Consider the following 20,573-nt stretch of genomic DNA (forward strand, 5'->3'; position numbering starts at 1 on the left):
ACTTGCCTCTGCCTCCAAGTGAAAGGGTTAAAGGTGTGCACCATCATGTCTGGCCTTTAACCAAAGGTTAAAATCCCACGGCATGCAGGCATTGTTAAGTCACTCCCTACCTGGACAAGCTTTCAGCTAGGAGCCACAGCCTGCCTCTGTGGCTGATGTGGGTATGCGAGTGCTTGAGTTTCTCCTCTCCGAGAAAGCAAAGCAAAAGTAAATAAAAGGTGGGGGGGGGGGGGGGCTGGAAGCCTGGCAGTGGGGAAAGTTTAGCTGATACAGAGATGTACGCCTGTAATTCCAGCACTCAGGAGGCTGAGGCAGGAGGAATGCTGAGGCCTCATTTCAGAAAAACGAAAGGAACAAACTCAGCTGAAGGAACAAGCTGCCGCTCTAGCGTCCATTCGGGGAAGTGAATTGCCCTTACTTGTCCGTCTCAGGTGAGTAGGTCTCCACAGAGTTGAGGGAGGAGTTGCCATCGTAGCCGCCACAGACGTAGATCTGTCCATCTAGCACGACTGTCCCCATGGCACTGAAACAGACAGAATGGTCACCCCAGCAGCCTGTTACACGCACTAAGAAATTAATCTGTCAACTGTCTTCCTAGAATAGACCCACATCCAGGGACATACCCAGCTAAGGGCGCAGAATTAAGCTGCTCAGTGGGCTCCCCCCAACTCTTAGGCTCAGCAACAAGCTACCCCTACTTCACTCCTTGATCTGCCTGAAGCTCTCACTGTTCAGCCTCATGGTTTCATTTACTTGTTTGTTGATGTAGTGAGAACGGCTCTGAACGCCTAGTCCTCTCGCTTCTATTTCCCAAGGCTGAGATGCAGGTGGGCAACCATCATGACTAGCCTACTCTACCCAAACTATTTTCAGGGTGGAGAGATGACTCAGCGGTTAGCAGCACTGGCTGGTCTTCCAGAGGCCTGCATTCAATCCCCAGCACCTACACAGTTGCTTACAACCATCTGTAACTCTAGTTCCAGGGAATCTGATGCTTTCTTCTGGCCTCCTCAAGCACCAGACATGAATGCAGGCAAAACACCGCTACACATTAAAAATAAGTAATAAAAATTACCATGAGAGTGTGCATTTGTGCATGTGTCAGCACACACATATATGGCACACGTAGGGAGGTCAGAGGACAACATTTTGGATTTGGACCTCTCCTTCCACTGTGGGTTCAGGACTGAACTTAAATTGTCAGGACTGTACAATAAGCACTCTTATCTACTGAGCGAATTCAAGGCCTCATTTAATTTTAGAGTCTAGTTCTATGCCTCAAAAGTCCCAAGTGCATCAAAATTACTATCTCCTGAGCCCACGGTGCAGGGGTGGCTTCTTTATTGGGACACATGTCACATTTATTCATTCACCAGAGTTTCCTCAGCCATGTGGAAGGCATGATGCCACAGACACTAGGTTATGGGTAGAGAACAGAGGCTGGGCACCATGGTGCACACTTGTAATCCCAGCACTGAGGTGCTCAGGCAGGGACAGCTCAAGTTAGAGGGCAGCCTGGGCTACATAGCAGGAGCCTATTTCAGAAAAAAAAACAAAAAACAAACAAACAAACAAATAAAACAACCAAACAAATGAAAGTAACAACTGAACATCCAAAGTTCCTGATCACAGGCACTTCTGTACCACCATGAGATGAGGTCCTAGGAATCTTGCTGTCAACTCTTAACAAGCAGGGACCCTCTGGAACACAGGAAAGGCTTTTACTGTGGCTTCAGTAGTGACTTTCATGGTGTCTTGTACAAAGCAGGCTCTAGCTCCCTGTGCTTGCGTGTTCCCTCTCACTCCTGTTCAGTCCCTTTGCAGTTTAACATTACACAGAGACCTGCACAGTCCCCCCTTTTGGTGGAGGAGGCTCTACACTTACTGCATCGCCTTTCAAGGGAGAATCACTGTTGCCACGGCTGGCTGGGCTTTCTTCTCAAGGCTGCTTGGAGAAGCCATGCCTGAATGCTAAGGGACACAAGTCCAGAGTCCCCTGTTCCACACGGAAGCTTCCCTAAAACACTGCTTATCCAGGGTCTGTATAACCATATAGCCTTCCACCCTATATAAAGTCTGTGAGACACTGAGCAGCAACGCCAAGCTGCCTGACTCAGGGTTTTCACATCCAATGCTGCAGAAGACTAAAATGAAGCTGGGGTTGAACAGGAAAGAGGAATATACTGGACAACTGCCCCTTTCCAAGTACACACAGCAAATCAAACTACGGTGACAGACCCTCTGAGCCTGCCCCAAGAGGAGAGAGCCTTGTTTTAAGCAAGGTCACTAAGAAAATGACAAATTTGTTAGGCACTGGTACCTTCCTAGATATGGACATGAAACACACTCTAATAACTATATTTTCTTTTTCTGTGTAATCTTGGGGATTGAACCTAGGGCTGTGCTCTTGACAGCAGGCATCCTACCACTGAGCTGCAGCCTTAGTCCCAAACACAAGGTAGTTAAGTCAGGAGTGGAGTAATGACATGAGAATGAATCAAGAGGTGCTCCCAGACTATAAGCAACAGTCAGATAAGAGGTAAGGAGAACGCTGAGATAAAAGAAAGTGCTGACTGGTGTGGGCTGGAAAAACCCAGTACAAGACCCTAGAAGAAGCTGGCTTACAAGACAGACACGAGATGGAAAGAGAGCAGAAAGAAGCTGTAACTCACTGGCAGGATGGAGAGGTGCGTGGGATGTCAGAACAGAAGTGACTAAGAACATTTTAAGGTAACCTGTAATTTAAAAGGGACAAATGGAACTGGGCTCATGTTGCTAATACCAGGGCATTAACCAGGGCCGAGGAGAGGAACACCCAGAGGACTTTCCTCCCAAATAACACACCAGACCCACTAACATCAAAGCAGGAAAGTTTCCCAGGGCAGACACACAAGGACAGCTGGCTGACTGCCGTCAGAGTAAAAGCCGCTTGTGGTTGGGGATGTGGAAATGAATCCCTTGTTCACAAAAAGCTGCAAAACGTCCAAGCACAGAGGGGAACGCAGCGAGGAGGAGGGAAGAGGAGAGAGCTCTTGAGAGCACCCTTGGAAGAAGCACATCCTGTGCACAGGTTGTTCCTTCCGAAAGGAATGTGCACAGACCCGCTGTGACTCTGGTCTCCGTGTGCAGGGCACATTCTTCCTGCCTCCGGGCCTCACTCTAACCCTGCTGAATAACGTGTAATGTATGTACCACCTTGATGTGGCAAAGCCCTCCATACCACTTCCTCACCACACATGCCTCTTTTCCCCCATTCCTAGTCATGTGACCTCCCAAGTAGAGACCCAGAAATATGGCAAGGAGGATGGGTTTGTGAGGCAAAAGTTAGATCATAGAATTATGCAGAAAAACCATTAAAAAAGAGAAACTAGCTAGTAGGTTTCAAACTATCCTTTAAAAACTGCACATAATTTTCCTTCCTAAAACTGGACACAAGTTGTAGAAGGTCGAATCACAGAACTGTTCTGGTTGAACGTGCAGAGACCCTGGGTATCTTTCCTTCCCAGTCCCTATGGGGAGAGCCAGAAGAGTAACCTTTGTAACTGTTCATCTACTGCGGCCAGACACGACCAGAGAGTGGAAGAACCTGTCCAGTGCCACCCGTTAAAGAGCATGGGCCCCTAGCACTGCAGCACAGGCCTGAGGTAAGGAATAAGCAGCCTGTCATCTCTGGACTGAGAAGGTCTAACCTGGGCACCATCGTGATGTTCTCTAATTATACATCTCACGGAAATGTGGTGGAGACATGGGAGAGCTAGACCGTGTTAGATGATGTACGGTTCAGTCCACCTTGCATGTACACACGTGCCTAATTCATGCGCTTCCAGGGCAGTGAGAGCGGATGTATGGCAAGAGAAAGAAGGCACAAAGAAAAACACCTTGGGTTGTCTCCATTACTAATGAGGTTAAATCTCCTTATCCTTCAGGTTTCCACTTTAATCCCACCTCTTCCCTGAGATCGTCCAGATGTTCCAGTCCAGTCTCTCGCCCTCCTGGAATCTTCCATAACACACATTTTCAGTCCTTAGCTGGCACTTACATAACATTACAACTTCCACATGTCCATGTCTTGGCTCCCCACGTTCCTTAAAGGTCAAGGCAGGTATTTTACGCTTAAGCAGATGGGGGCTTGCTCCCAGGAGGTGCTGCAGTGGCTGGCCCGGCCGCAGGGCTTCCCCAGGCCAAAGCTTGCACTTCACTTTATTACGTGCCCCTATGTGGGGCTCCCCAGATGCTCAGTGTGTGTGTTCAGCCTGCATGTGGCTTCCAGAATACCTTCGCTTGCTATTCATGCTCCCCACTCTGGTCCATGTGTCCGTCTCGGGATTGTAGGCCTCCACCGTGCTCAGCCGCAGCTGGCCGTCATAGCCCCCGATAGCATAGAGAAGCCCGTTCACCACAGCCACGCCCACACGGCTGCGGGCTGTTGTCATGGGATGGCACTTTTCCCAGCGGTTGGCGATGGGGTCGAACACTTCCACCACATTCAGGGAATCACCTGCATAAAAATTTGCTACTCAAATTAAAACAAATGAGACCACTTGTTTAGATCACAGCTACTGGGAATTGACTATCTGGAACATCTGACTCCGTTCTATTAGCTCTGCCCATGAATTACTCAGAGTAAGTGGGCCCACTAAAGACTCTGGCTACGGTAAAGGTTTTAGAATCGATGGGAGGCACTTGCTTTTATGTGAGACTAGTTTTCGGTTATAACCAGGTAAGCCTCTTGCTGCAATCGCCAAACAAACAAACAAACAAACAAAAAGGGCAAATGGGTAGAATGTTTGGTCAATGCAGGAAGCATACCCAGAATGAAGGGCGCAGGTCCTAATGCTAACTGCCACTTATTCTAATGACTACACAAGCTGCTTTGTGTCCTCATCCTGTTCGGAATGTGAAATTAAAGGCTATCAGGGCTGCCATGTGGATTAAATGACATGATAGATACAGCAGCCAGCATGGCTCTAGAATATACTGAGAACTCAGTACACACTCGTCACAGGGACCAGGAATGATCATTTGAACCCTTCCACCCTCCTCAGACTGTGATTTAGCAACTCAAACAACTCCATTCCCTGTTGCCTGGGCGCGCCCAGAGCTTGATGCCCTCTGGTGCTCGTTACTGAAGACTTACCTTTTCCAGGCCACACTGTTAGTAAGCACAAGGCTGCTGGCCACCGTTCCTAACTTAAAACAAAACTGAACTCCCTGCCCCTCTAGAGACTTTCCCAGAAATGTGACTGTATATGATACAGGGCCATGGACAATGGTGGTTTTGTGTGGGTTTGTTTTGGAGGCAGAGTCTCAGTACCTGTAGCCCAGGCTGGCCTCAAACCCAAGAGCCTCTGCCTCAACCTTTGAAGTGCTGGAATTTCAGTGTGTGGTCAAGCTGCTGATAACGGGTGGACAGAAGATGTGTCGGGGCTTCACAAGAGGCAGCAGGAAGAATTAGAATTACAGAGCTGGGCTATCCACAGCCTGGGGTCCTGGATAATTTCAGACTGGTTGTAACAGCCTGATTACTGTCTCCGATTACTCTAGAGCCGAGTAAATGCTGCAGATAATAAACACTATGGGGAGTGCCAGTTTTAGCGTCAGGATGAATCCTAGTCCTTGCTCTGACCTTGCAGAGTGTGTACACTGCCCATGTTCCCTGGGCTTCAACTTCCCAGCTGTAAATTTCAGCTGTGGTGACATACATGACTCTGAGACAGCGTATCACTATGTAGCCCAGGCTGCCCTGGGCCTTGGGACCCTTCCAAGTGCTGGGATTAGCAGGTGTGGATGGCACTGTGCCCAGCTTCTCTCTCTCTCTGGCCCCCTCTGTTGTTGTTGAGACGGGCAGTAAGTCATCCTCCTGCATCTCATTATTAAGTACTAACATTGCAAGCAGGTGCTACATAGTCCGTCTTTCTTCTTGAGACAGTCTTACTGTGTAACTCAGGGGCCTCGAACTCACAACCCTCTTATCTCCATGACCCAAGTGCTGGGATCATGGGCGTGTGTCAGCCCATGAGTTGGACTGTCAAGACCAACTCTTTAAGGCACCATTAGCACTGACATCAATTCAATATTATGAATATGTAATAAGCTCCACTCTAGGGCAACTATATTAAAATAAGGACAGGAGACAGAGCAGAACACCCAGGCCAGCCTGCCGTGCGCCTTCATTCAAAGAGTCCTAGGAAGGGCTCTGCAAGGGGGAGTTGCAAGATACCTGCTGAGTTGAGGCCCCCCACGGCGTAGATGAGGCCAGCAATGGATGTGCAGCAGCGAGGCCGAGTCCTGAAAGCTGGCAGGTGGGGCCGGCGCTCTGGCATGAGGTGATAGTCCTTCGCTTCATCTACCAGGTCTCTGAAATAAAGTGCAAGATGCTAGGCGAGGAGGCACCCTCCCACCTTGGTCTACATTTACACTTCTGAGCCTGGGTCCTCCATACCTCACTGTAGAGACATCTAGGAAAAGTCTTCTGGAAAATTTGGTCTATCAGTATCTGTCTGTCCATCTCTCATTCTGGGGATTGAATCAAGGGCCACACACACGCCTGAATGCTCTACTACTGTGCTCTATCCCCAACCCTTTTATGTGAGGTTCAATGTTGAAGAACTCAGGTGAGATCAGGGGATACCATGTAAGGCCACTGAGACATACCCAAAAGCGAGGAAGCAAAATGAGCAGAGGCCGCCTCTGACAGGCACAGGTCAGGTGTGATTTTGAAAAATAGTGTAAGGGCTAAAATGGAAGTGCTGGGGGAAGCTCAAGCAGCCTATTTCCTTCCAGTATTCAGACCTAGCTCTTCCTTCCTGCCCCTGTGACCATGCCATCGCTCACACCCTCCCAGCAATCACCCCTCACGTGCACTGTGGCAACTGCTGCCAAGTGCTCCAGATGGGCTCCCCACTTCCAGCCTGCCTCTCCAGCCCTTCCAAACCACAGAGCACTTTGATTTTTCTGAGAACCTTTTTTGATAGTTACCTACTGCTGACAGAATAGCTCCTATGCCTCAATATTATCCTGCAGACTGTGTGGCACAGGGCTCCTGCTCCCTCCAACCTGACACCATCACAAAGCCTGCACCATGACATGGACCTCCCCCTGGACCTGCTGATCCCAACTGGGAGTGAAATAATGCAGAACGGAGTATGTGTAAAAATCTTGTCAGCAAAGGAGAAAAACAAAACCCAACATTGGACTGTGATATAACAAGCAACTGGAAAGACAGGCCTTTTTCTCTGCTTCCGTTGCATAACAACCCATCTTCCTAACTGTGCTGGTGGCTCTGGTAGAGCTGCACACACTGGTACATGAGACCTCCCTTTTCCATCACTCACCAGAGACTACTGCACTAGCTACTATTTATGAAGAAGATGAGGAGCCCCAGGAAATCCCATTTTTGTACTATCCGGTCAGTTGCCAGTGTGGGTAAGGCCCAGCTAGGCAACACAGACCCAGTACACTCAAACTCTCAGTGGATGAAGATGAAGAGCATACAGGTAACTTAGGAAAGAAAAGACCCCTTTGCTCCCACATGGCATCTCTCTCAGCCATGTGTGTGTCTTGTGCAATTCAGGCACCGTGAATTAAGAGCCACTGCTCCAACCCTTCCGCTGAGCTAGTAGGGGCAGCTGAGCCCTCTGCTTTGCCGGGCGCTGGGGAGCACCGCGGACAAGCCTACCCACACTTACCTGCATTTGTGGCAGCACCGCACCAGCTCATCTTGCTGCACGCGGTCTGATAAAAACTGGGGCCGGCAAAGAGGCAGGCGGATATTGGACAGCAGCTCGGGCAGGCACGGTCCCCTCTGCTCCTGGTCGGACCTGACCCAGGCCAATGCAGCTTCAAAAACCTATGGGACAAAGAGCAGATGCTCTCACAGCTACGCGGAGACCACACTCCTGCCCCCCAGGCCCCGTTCTTCCACTGCCTCCACTGAAACAGGTCCTCAGGCAATCCATCTTTCCTCCTACTCCTGTCGGGAATCCATAGCTTTCTTTACACTTCTCTAGCTATGCTCTCAGGTCCAGTCTTTTGTTTTTGAGACAGGGTTTTCTATGCAGCCCAGGCTGGCCTAGAAGAACTCAAGATCCAAGTGCTAGAATTACAGGTGTGGGAGAGACCACAGCAAGCTTATGCCTATTCTTAATGTAAACCTATGTTACTATAAAAGCTTCCTAGCTTTCATTATCATTTCTTTTCTGCATCACAGTAAAATGTTGATTTCTCTTTCTCCCTGGCGCTCTTGCACCCTACCAGCTCTACATTCTTATGCCAGGCAGGCCAGGCCACTTCCTCTGCTTATACTGTCCAACCTCGAATGGCTGCTTTTCTCCTTCTTCTCCTCTCTAAAGTCTAGCTCAAGATGTAGCTTCCCCTAGGAGCCTTCTTAGCACCTCCAGCCACAGGAATATCACTGCTGGAAGCCCCTCAGACCTCACAGACTGCCACTCAAATAAACCAATGTGAGCTGTCCCAGGACACATTGATAGCAGAGGAAGCTCTGTTCTTAGGATGAGGTACCATGCTGCTGAGCTCAGGATCTCTACTAGTCACTAATATTCAACAGTGGGACAGAATATCTTCAGATATTTAAGAAATTTAGCTGAGTTTGTGTTAACATTTCAATGGCTGCCTCCTAGTGTTGGGAGCTAGGCCAATCCAAGACTTTCTCAGAGGCGCTGATGAAAGGACAAAAGGAACCGTGGTTCTGTCCTTGTCCAGTGGTAAGTCCAGTATGGGGCTGGGCCCAGGCGAAAGTATTAAGGTTTTGGTTCCTGGGAAATCGACTTTCCCCTGAAAGACTTCAGTTGTCAGTCCCGAGGCAGCTGTGTCTGAGCTATCCTGTGCTCACTTGCCAACATTGTCTGATTTAGGTTTCTGCTGACCGGTGGTCCATTTCCTCCCTCTAAACATAAGAATAAGATGCTATTCTTCAAAGCTGGGCGTGGTGGTACACACCTGTAATCCCAGCACTCTGGGAGGTTGAGGCAGGCGTATCTTTTTAAGTTTGAGGCCATCCTGGTCTACAAAGTGAGTGCAGGACAACCAAGGCTACACAGAGAAACCCTGTCTCGAAACAAACAAACAAAAACAAGATGCTATTCTTTGTTTGTCTGTTTGAGATAGGGTTTTTCTGTATAGCCTTGGCTGTCTTGGAACTCACTCTGTAGACCAGGCTGGCTTTGTACTCAGAGATCTCCTGCCTCTGCCTCCTGAGTGCTAGGATTAAAGGTGTGCCACCAGCCAGGCAGAATGCTATAATTCTTAATAAATCTGCTTGGTATAAGTTATTAGTTTATGCAAAGCCTCTGGGTCCCAGCTTTCTGTCTTCTTTATTTTCTCATTCCCAGATCTCCCACTTGACACCATTCACAGCAGACCCCCCTCCCCGAATTGTGGGGACACGTGCGTGTGTGCCACAACATCTCAGGTCTCTGCTGTTTGCTAACTGTGCCCACCACACTAGCTGGGCTGCAAGCTTCTCGGGATCTCTGCCTCTGCTTGCCTTCTTACAGCGAGAGCACTGGACCACAGAGGCCATAGCTGTGCCTAGCTGGACGCAAGCTCTGAGGATTCAAACTCGGCTTGTAAGATAAGCTCCTCACCCACTGAAGCACTGAGTCATTTCCTGAGTCCAGGCCAGGGCTCTTGGTTATAACTATCCTGAGAGGCTCAGATTCTGACTGGACGTCTCAGTGGATCAAGCACAGTAGTGAATCCCCAGGTGTTTCCTTACTCTGTATTCAGGGTCCATCACTGCCAGCCCTCACCATTCTGTCCCAAACAGCATGCGCTGTCCTCCTAAGTCTACCTACTCTATACCCTTGCTGATACAGAAGAACATCTTTGCTCTTTTTCTGGCTGATGTCACTCGGCTTTTACTTTTTCTTGACCACTCCAAGAATCTTACTTTGCTTTATCAATAGCTCTGCCATGCACGATGGTTATAAACAGCTTTTAAGAGCTTCCCAATTTCTTAGTGTGTGTGTGTGTGTGTGTGTGTGTGTGTGTATGTATGTGTGTATGTGCAAGAGTGTATATATTTGTGTGTGGTATGTGTGTGGGTGTATGTGTGTTTTGAAACAGGGTTTCATGAAGCCCAGGCTGGTTTCCAACATGTTTTGGAGACAGAGTCTCACCACATAGCTGGTCTGGAACTCGCTATGTAGAACAGGCTGGTCTCAAACTCACAGAGATCCTATCTCTGCCTCCCACATGCTGAGATTAAAGATGTGTGGCAACACGTGCAGCCCAAGCTTGTTATACAGATGAAGATGACCTTAAACTTGTAATTCCGCTGCCTTCACCTCCCAGGACTGGGGTCCCAGGTGTGCACAGCCACATCTTCAGGTGGCACTGGGGGCTGCACCGAGGGCTTTGCTCATGGTAGGCAGGTGAGCTAAACTGACTGTACGGCTTTACGTGCCCCCACACTTCATCACCTCTCCCAGCTCACAAGGCCCCTCTGATTGCCTCATGCCGCCCCACCCCCTTTCCAGCTCTTCAGATCTGTTCTGTTTCCTCACCTCTCTGCTGACCTGTGTTCCAGGGGTTGCCACCCGGGTGTCCTCCATTCCTGTGCCACTCCTACCTCCTTTTCTCATGCTCACTTGAAAAAAAGAAAAAACTCCAGCCTCGAGAAGGCCAGCACTTAAAAACAAGATTTATTTTTACTTATGTGTGTGTGAGTGAGTGAATGTATGTCAGGTGTATGTGGAGGTTCCCATAGGACAGAAGAGGGTGATGGATCCCCTGGGGCTATATATAGTACAGGTGGCTGTGAGCCACCCAATGTGAGGGAACCAAACCTGGACCCTCTGGAAGAACGGAAAGTGTCCTAACCACTGAACCATCTCTCCAGTCCTCAAAGTCCAGCTCTTCAAACTCAGTGTGCCTTTTTTCTCTACCAGCTCCAACATATGACTCTGACAGGACAGACCACACAGCTGAGTGCTTGAAGCTTCAGGCCCTGCTTCCCTGCAAGCCCTCTCCATCTCCCCACACTGCCCAGACCCTAATCTCATTTCCCCCAGATTTCTACTACTTTTCCCTCATGCTCATTCTAAGCTGAGAAGATGAAAACAAACCAGAGAAGGATGTCAACAAGAGATGTCTTCTAGCATCTCCCTGCATTTGGCTGTGCACATTGCCTTTTCCTTGGGCTGCTTTGGATGCAGAAGGCTTTTGCTCCTGTCTAATAATGTTGAACCCCTGCTGCCTTGGACGTTGATTCTTCTCACTTCAGAACACCACCCAGCTACCATTTTCTCATTTCCCTTGTATCATCAATTCTCCCCGCTCCTCTGGAAAGTCCCATCAATATTTAATGATGTATAATTTCTCTTGCCTTAACAAAAACACCTCATCCAAATTCAAGTGCTTGATTTCCAGTTTATGGCAATTATTATTTCTTTCTTCTCTCTCTCTTTGATTTTTCAAGACAGGGTTTCTCTGCCTTAGCTGTTCTGGACTTGCTCTGTAGACCAGGCTGGCCTTGAACTCACATAGATCGCCTGCTTCTGCCTCCCTGGCTGCTGTGACCACAGGCGTGCGACACCGAGCCTGGCTGGTAATTATTATTTCTAATAATAAATACCGAAGGGCTGTAGAGATGGCTCAGCTGTTAAGGATGCTCTTCTAGAGGTCCTGAGTTCAATTCCCAGCAACCACATGGTGGCTCACCACCATCTACACTGGGATCTGATTCCCTCTTCTGGCATGTAGGGGAGGTGTACATGCAGGCAGAGTACATAAAACACATAAATAAATAAAAATTTAAAAATATTGGAATTAACCCAAGCTCTAAGAATAAGAAAAATGTAGCTGATAAATATACTATTACTTAGATACTAGTAATAGTATCTAGATATTTACTTAGATACTAAAATATAAGAAAGGTTTTGGGAAAAAAATACATGTAACAAAACAAACCCCACAATACATAAAAACTGTATATTCGTCGCTTGTTTTAAAGAAGGAAGGAGGGACGGAATATGCCCTGTGCCTGCGTAGAGCGCTGCCCTGCTCACCGACCTGCTCCTCTGACTTCACGTTCAGCTCATCCCGAGACACCAGCTCCAGCACGTCCTCCAGGGGCAGGGCCAGGAACTCTTCGGACAGAGACACCTCCACAAAGTGCTGGTGGATGAAGCTGTTGGCCGCGTCGTACAGCACGGCGCACATCATTGTCTCCGCAAACTGGCGCACGCCCAGGCAGTTCTTTGGATGAAGCCTTCCGAAGAAGATGAAAAGAAAACGATTAGAGGAAGGAAGGACTTCCGGTTACCTCCAGTCACTCTTGGAATGGTTTTGAGTACAGCCATGGGACGACAATTAAAGTCTGCCCCAGCTTTGCTGGAAACGCCCAGTGGTATCAGGTAGCCCTCTCCACGACTCTTATAAAGGTGTTCACTGAAGATGGGTTAGCCTCAAGTCTTTGCATCTTGGCGCATGGTCCTGTGGAGTAACTGTCACACGAGAAGGCAGGAGAGCATGCGCTGGGAAGCCCTGTCACCAACCCGGATGCCATGGTTTCTTCGATATCCAGGGCACTACTCGATCTCTAGGCACCAGGAAGGCACTAGAGGCATGGAAGAGACACGGGGGCCATCACACATTTCTTTTTCTTTGTTTTTTTTTTTTTAGGTAGAGGAGGTCCTAAGAGGTCAGAACCCTAGAAACTGCTTTATTTATCATTTTAGTGACTAAAATACTTTGCTAAGCCTTTTTAATTTTTTTTTAAGTTTTTGAGGCACAGTTTCTCTGTGTAGCCCTGTATATCACAGACCAGGCTGGCCTTAAACTCAGAGATCTACCAGCCTCCGCCTCCCAAGTGTTGGGATTAAAGGTATGTACCACCGCACCTGGCTTTTCCTAGGCTTTTTATACCCATTCTGCAGAATTGTTATACTTTTAAAAATGACCTAAATCACCTTTAATTACATATACGTGTGTGTCTGTGTGAGTATATGCACCTGCATGCAAGTGCTTGCAGAGGCCAGGGTTGCTGGATGGTGCGGAGCTGGAGTTACATTCAGCTGCCCTGTGTGGGCGCTGGGTCCTCTGGAAGAGCGGCAGAACCATTCCTCTAGTTCCCTGTTTATACTTCTTTTGAGGTTGCTAGGGATGGAATTCAGGACCTTGCACATGGAGGCAAACACTCGACCACCGAACTCCACCTTCAGTTCTTTAAAAGTCTTTTTGAAGGACTAGGAAGAAGGCTCAGAGGTTAAGAGCACTTACTGCTCTTCCAGAAAAATTGAGTTCAGTCTCCAGCACCCATGTCTGGTGCTGCACAACCTCATGCTCCAGCCTCAAGAGATCTAATGTCCTCTTCTGGTCTCAGAGGGCATCGGCACACACATGGCATAGACTCACATACACACATAGACAGTCAGACAGACACAAACAATCTTTAAAGTCAACTCTGCAGATTGCTCATTTTATCGTGGAAAACAGAGGCCCAGGGAAACCAAGAAATATGTTTCTAGTTCTTTAACAAGGAGTGGAGGGGCCGAGATTGAAGGCGGGCCTCTTGCTTCTAGCTGTAACACCAGGGCAGACATGTACTCATCAGAGCCTGGGAAGTCCTGATCCTGTCCCTCTCTGAGGAACCTGGGCGTGTTCCTTAAGTTCTCTGAAGTATTGTTTCTTTTCTACAGAGAAAAGATGGTGATAACTATGCACCTATTAGAACTAGAGCTATGATTAGAAAAGAATGTAGGAGCCGGGTGTGGCGGTGTGTGCCTTGTAGTCCCAGTAATTGGAACAGTAATTACGGCAGGAGAACCACTTGAGCTCAGAAGCTTAAGGCCACTCTGGGCCACACAATCTCTAAAGACAAATGAAAAAAGGCCAGGCATGGTGGTGCATACCTGTAATCCTAGCACTCTGGAAATGAAGGCAGGAGGATCAGGGAATTGAGGTTAACCTGGACTACACATGACCTTGTTTCAAAGAAACAAAACTTGCCCAGGGAGATAACTCAATGGATAAAAACATTAGCTGTGCAAGCCAGATGACGTGAGCTTTACCCCCCAGGACCCACTAAAAAGCCATATGTAGTGGTATACATTGGATATCCCAGCATGCCTGTGAGATTGGAGGCAGAGACAAGAGACTTAAAATTTATGGGCTAGCTAGCCTAGAGCTCTCAGCACGGCAGCAGAAATGAGAGAGACCCTGCCTTCACAAGGGGAAGGGAGGCTCCGTCACTCCCGAAAGCTGTTCTCTGACCGCCACGCATTCACCGTGGCATGCATGCCCCTCTCCAAATAAATAGTGTCAACAAACACGAAAAAAAAAAAAAAAAAAGGATAAAATTTAAAAAGTAATGTTTTCAGACCAGTGAGACAGTAGACAAAGGAGCCTGTTACAAAGCCTGACAACAGCCTTGGGTCACCCCTAGGACCTACAGGAAGGAGGAGAGAATCAACTCCCATGAGCTGTCCTCTGATCTCTACATGCACATCATAGCACATGGGTGCCCATGTAAAACACACACACACACACACACACACACACACACACACACACACACACCACGCAAACATAATGAATGTAGGCAAAAGTGCTCAGCACAGTGCCTGGTATGAAGCTGGCTGCTGTTTTAGTTTAGTTTATCATGTTTAGTTCTATCATATTTGCTTTTCTTACTCTCAGACAAAGCCAGCATGGTTCTGAAGTCTCAGCGACAGCAGTGGTCTCTGGGGAGTCCCATTTCCCTAGCTTTACTTTCCATTGAGTCTGGGCTATCCTGGAACTCATTACGTAGTCCAAGGAGTGGCCTCAAATCTGAGGCCACCCTCTTGCTTCAGTCTTCTGAGTGTTCAATGACAGGCACAAGGGGCCACTCCTGGCTCCTCACTGAGTTTTCTGAGGCCAAGGAAACAAAATCAGTGTATGGCGTGCACAGACAAGACAGTGAGGGGAACGAGGAGCACAGGCCTCAGGACAGGTGTCACAAGACAAATCAATCAATCAATCAATCAATCAATCAACTGCAACTTCCTGGTTAGAAGCAGGAATCAGGTAATAGAGCCAATAGGCCAGGCAAGCTCAGAACTATGCTGCCATTGCAGCTCTCTATGCCCTCATGCCCAAAATGGTTTTCCTCAAGGCACTGACAACCAAACCTTCAAACAAGGAAGACCACATTTGTCCTCAAATGTACCTGGAACAAGGGAGCTGAAAACCTCACACATTCTACAGCTAGGCTGAAGAGACAGAAACTGGAGAGAAAACAGAAAGCAAGCCAAGCCTCTGGGGCTTGTGACAGGAGGGAAGGCAGTAATGAAGTAGCAGCCTGGGTCCTGGACAGGAAGGAATGAAAAAACACTGAAGATAGACTCAATATCAGGCTTTATGACGAGGTGGTTGGTCCTCAGATTTGACTTAGACAAGCAGACACGGCACTTGGTCAAAATAAAGTGACTGTTTTGCCAGATGAGGTGACACACATCTATAATCCCAGCACTTGGGAGGTGAAGGCAGGAGGACTGCCGTGACCTTAAGGCCAGCCTGGGTCACAATGGTGACACAGATCTCAAAAAGAAGGAAATAACTGTTCAGCGTCTTTGTTGTTGTCTGAGATAAGAGTCTCATTAGGTCGCTCTGGCCCAGATACGCAGGTCAGGTTGGCCTCACACAGCTCCACCTGTCCCTGTCTCCCGGGCTCAGGGACTAAGGCTGTGCACCAGCACATTCAGCAGTTCAGCAACTGTAAGAGAAAAGTGCCTATGGTAGTGAGCCTGGTGTTACAGTGATGACCTCAAGAGCCCCTAGGCGGCGCTGTTGTCCAATGATGAAGGTGTAAAGACTGGCAACTGGAAGCTCCCACTCTATCTGAAAGTCACTTTCCAAATTCTATGGAAACAAAGCGATCAATCAAGCCCAGTCTGTCCTCAGGCACAAGATGATTAGCAAACAGTGTGTGTGTGTGCAACTGCGTGTGTGCCTACAATGATTAGGGAAGAGTGTGAGTGTGTGTGTGTGTGTGTGTGTATCTATGTGTGGCAATGTCCCTCCAGCCTGCTCTAGAGGGTATCCTAAGGCAGGGACAAGCCTGGCTCTGGGGCTGCACCTGCAACACCTAACATGGAACCCTTGACCTCAAGGTGAAGGTGTTTATGCTGCAGCTAGCTGACGGGCACCTCTGCCTTTGAGGCATCACTACCTTGGATATGTATAGGTGTTCACATGACAGCGCTCAGTGATGCCCCAGGCACCACGAAGGGAGGATGTGGACAGCCTGCACAAGGTCTCAGTGAGGAGGCCTGGTAGAGTGGAAGCGGGAGGAGAGGTCGGCTCTGAGAGGATGCTCTTGAGGGCAGAGCTGAGGTGGAAGGAATGCTGATTACGAGGCTGACCTTGGACCAACAACATACACAGAAGAGCTCTTCTGGATTTTCCATGCTTTTGTATGGCCTAGCCCTAACTCTCACCCCCGAATCTCTGGTGATTAAATGGCCTTCAGCTTAGGACAGAGGACTGCCCCTAAGGGGAACAAAAGGCCTTATCTGATCAGTTAAAAGGTCACAGAAGAACCCATGAAATCCTTTGCCGAGAAGCGGAACAGTGGGAGTATAATCCATGACATCATCACCCTAAAAGGCCAAATGATGACTACTCCCAGTGGACAGAAATAGGTGGGCTCTGAATGATCTGCAGTAAAAAAAAGGTCAAGAAACTCATGGAGGGTTAAGTGTCTGAACAAACATGGAGATGGCTATGGAACAGTCAGGAGTGCCAAACAAGAAACTATGCAGGGAATGTTGAGGTAAGCTTTTTGGAGGCCCATAGGGAATGGCGAATGAAGTGTCAGCGACTCCTACGACTCCTCGAAAGGTCCTGATCCACTGCACACAGTGCTGAGCCACTAGGGACTCCTAGCACAATAGTGAAGTCTCAAAATGGATCTGAGGCTAGGGCGGTGACTGCTTCCCCTTCTTTACAGAAGCCTCCTGAGGTGACCTTGGCTCCCCCAACCCCCACATTTCCTTCTAGTTGCACCAACCTGATTGTTGCTGGTGCATGAGGCTAGTGAGGGATGGTCTGATTGGCCTTCAATCGTTTAAAGGCCTTTACACTGGATAATAAAGTTAGATCTGCACCTTTGAGTCTGGTCTCCGGAGTCTGGTTCCCGGGATTCTGTGCGGGCTCCATTGCCACTCATCCCCCTTCCCCTTGGTTTCTGATCTCCACAAAATTAGTTTGGTTAGAAGTTAGCTAAGTTATGAGCAACACTAAATGGACTTAACAGACTGTATTTAAGCACACACACACACACACACACAAATAATATAAGAAAAAGAAGTCATAATTTGAGAGGGAGAAGCACATGGGAAGAGTTGCAGGAGGGAGAGGGTTGGTACATATAGAACCAATAAATTCTCAAAAATTTTTAAATTTAAATTTAAGAAAAAAAGTGGTCAATTAGCTAAATTGACAGCTGGTTAGATTCAAGAAGGATGGTGAAAAAGAGTCTATATCATGTCACAAGCATGCAGGTAGGGCTATGTGAATGCCCATAGAGATTGGTAAAAAAATGCCATCTCTACGGAGTAATATTCCCAACTCACTGTTCAAAAAACTCCAGACATACCAGTGACCCAGCAAGGTGGCAGGGGTCCAGAATAGACATGGTCTGCAGCATCTGCTTTGCTCACCTTTCTCGGAGGAATGTACAGCAAGCGTCTTTGATGCTCTGCAGCTGCAGGAAGCTTGCTCCCATCAGCAGTGACTGCACATTTTGCTGGTCGATAGCAAGGTTGCCATTATATGCGAAGTTGATGAGAGCCTCCAGGGCACTAGAAGGAAGAGAAAAAGCATGAGAGCTCTCCAGAGAAGAGTCTTGGCCCACAGTCACTTGGTCCTAACTGAACTGACATGACTACCTATGGTGGTTTGAATAAGAATGGCCCCATTGGCTCATAGATTTGGATGCTTGGTCATCAGGCGCTGGCACCACTTGAGGGGGATTAGAAGGAGTGGCTTTGTTGGAGGAGGTGTGGCCTTCTTGAAGGAAGCGTGTCATTGGGGTGAGCTGTGGGGTTCAAAAGTTCAAGCCAGTTGCAGTGTCTCTTCCTGCTGCCTGCAGACCCAGATGGATATAGAACTCCTCAGCCAGCACCATGGCTGCCTGTGTGTTACCATGTTCCTGCCATGATGATAATGGACTAAACCTCTGAAACTGTAATAAGCCCCAACTAAACGCTTTCTGTTATACGAGTTGTGGTGGTCATGGTCTCTTCACACCCACAGAGCACTGATGAAGACACTACCTGAAGATAGTTGTGGTGGTCATGGTGTCTCTTCATAGGAATAGAACACTGATGAAGAAACTACCCAAAGAATAGATGAGCCTGTTCAAAATTTCATCTAGAGGCTGGAGAGATGACTCTGGGTAAGAGTGCTTACTGTGCAATCATAAGGACCTGAGTTTGGATCCCAGCATCCATATGCAAGTCACACAAATGCCTGAAGTCCTGGCTCCTAGAAATCTGATACCCTTTTCTAGTATTCACGGGTCTATCACAGGCACACTCACCTGCACACCCATACATGTGCATACACTCACACAGTCACACATGTACACAAATAAACAGCAAATTAAAAAAATCCATTTAGCTGAGTTGGGTATGGCAGCACATGCCTATAATGCATTTTGATTTGAGGCAGAAGGATCCCAAGTTCAAAGTCTAGCCTAGGCTATAGTGAGACTACATCTCAAAACAAACAAACAAAATCTATCTGAGAATATATTTATTCTATTTCACCACAGCCAAAGATTAACCTAGCCAGGTGTGGCGGTATACACCTTTAACTCCAGCACTTAGGAATCAGAGGTAGGCCAGTCTGGTTTACAAACAAAAAGCCAAGCATGGTGGTACACGCCTGTAATCCCAGCTCTCAGAGAGGCAGAGGCAGACAGATCTCTGAGTTTGAGACCAGCCTGGTCTACAACGTGAGTCCAGAACAGCCAAGACTACACAGAGAAAACCTGTCTTGAAAAAAGACCAACCAACCAACAAACAACAAGAACTGAATAACTGTTCCCATAATCATTTATAAACTCACTATTGAAAAGTTAATGGTGATTATCTTTCTAGTTTTGCTTATCTGTTCATCTATATAGGTAAACTATGTGGACAAAATCATAAAATTATTTATTAAGCCCTGTCTCATTCTGCTATACTAACTTCATGTTTACTGTCTTGGGTAGTTGCTGTATAACTCAACACTAAAATATGTTCTACTTTATTGCCTTTATTAGCAGACGCCATAACTATTATCATCTTATTGCCATCATAATTTTCTAAAAAATATTGTTGTAGGCTGGGTGGTATGATGCGTGCCTTTAATCCCCAAACTCCAGAGGCAGAGAAAGGTGGATCTCTGTGAGTTTGATGCTAGAAGGGAGTCCAGGACAGCCAGGGCTATACAGAGAAACCTCAAAAACAACAAACAACAATAACAATAACAACAAAAAACCCTATTGTTGTTTAGGGATGAAGGAGGAACTTCCTGTGGAGGGAGGGGAACACCAACCCACCCATAAAACTTTTGACCCAAAATTTGTCCTGTCACCAAGTAGTGCAGAAAAATGGAGCAGAGATTGAGGGAACGGCCAAAAAATGACTGGCCCAACTTGAGACCCACCCTATGGGAGAGAGTCGATCCCCAAACTATTGATGATACTCTGCTATGCTTGCAGACAGCAGCCTAGCATAGCTGTCCTCTGGGAGGCTTTATCCCACAGCCAAACAATAGGCAGAGCTCCTGGAGTCTGTGGAAGAGTGGGGGCCAAGGATTGAGGGAGCCGGAGGGATCAAGGACACCACAAAAAGAGCTGTGAAGTAGACTAGGCTGGGCCCGTGGAGCCTCACAAAGACTCAACCATCAACCAAGGAGCATGCATGGGCTGGGCCTAGGCCCCTGCACATATGTAACAGATGAGCAGCTTTTGTTCTTCGTGTGGGTCTGATAACAACTGGAGCGGGGGCCGTCTCTGACTCTGTGCCTGCCTTTGGATCCCTTTCACATGGCTGGGCTGCCTTGTCTGGCCTCAGTGGAAGAGGATGCGCCTAGTCCTGCGGCAACTTGATGTACCAGGCTGGGTCAGTACCCACAGGGGACTTCCCCTTCTCTGAGAATAAGGGGAAGGAGGGTTGTGGGAAAGGGTGTTGAGGGTAGAACTGGGAGGAGAGGAGGAAGGGGACCTGCAATCAGGCTGTAAAGTTAATAAAGATAAATAAATAAAAAGAAAAGTTTTAGAGAGCTATTTCTAACTTTGAGTTTGTTCTCATGGATAGTGAAATCCAAACTCCAGCTGTAGAGCTCTGGCCCTCCATCTCTCTCATAACATTTCACCCTGGCCTTACCTCACTGTGTCCCAACACTGTACACACTATCACCATTTGCCCTGGCTGCTCCCTTTGCCTGGAGGGCTGTTCTGTTCCTCCAGACAGCTCACTTCTCATTTTCCTGACTACCACCCAGCCCTCTGCTAGCTTTCACTGCCTGCCTTCCTTCCTTCCTTCCTTCCTTCCTTCCTTCCTTCCTTCCTTCCTTCC

General features: G+C 47.9%; 1 protein-coding gene across 3 annotated transcripts in view; it reads right to left on the reverse strand.

The window, feature by feature from the left end:
* The window catches only part of Klhl18 (kelch like family member 18), a 50,444-nt gene that overhangs the window by 6,290 nt on the left and 23,581 nt on the right, over positions 1-20,573 (reverse strand). For 2 of the 3 annotated variants that reach the window (XM_055601589.1, XM_055601587.1), the window contains exons 3-8: positions 17,667-17,807; positions 12,034-12,232; positions 7,689-7,849; positions 6,221-6,357; positions 4,276-4,513; positions 419-523 (exon numbers count right to left, since the gene is read on the reverse strand). In XM_055601589.1, coding sequence (XP_055457564.1) covers positions 419-523; positions 4,276-4,513; positions 6,221-6,357; positions 7,689-7,849; positions 12,034-12,232; positions 17,667-17,807 — 981 coding nt within the window. The remainder of the gene's footprint in view (positions 1-418; positions 524-4,275; positions 4,514-6,220; positions 6,358-7,688; positions 7,850-12,033; positions 12,233-17,666; positions 17,808-20,573) is intronic. The other variant, XM_055601588.1, reaches the window with a different exon arrangement.

This window comes from Psammomys obesus, unplaced genomic scaffold (assembly GCF_907164565.1).
Source record: "Psammomys obesus unplaced genomic scaffold, mPsaObe1.curated_primary_1811, whole genome shotgun sequence".
NCBI lineage: Eukaryota > Metazoa > Chordata > Mammalia > Rodentia > Muridae > Psammomys > Psammomys obesus.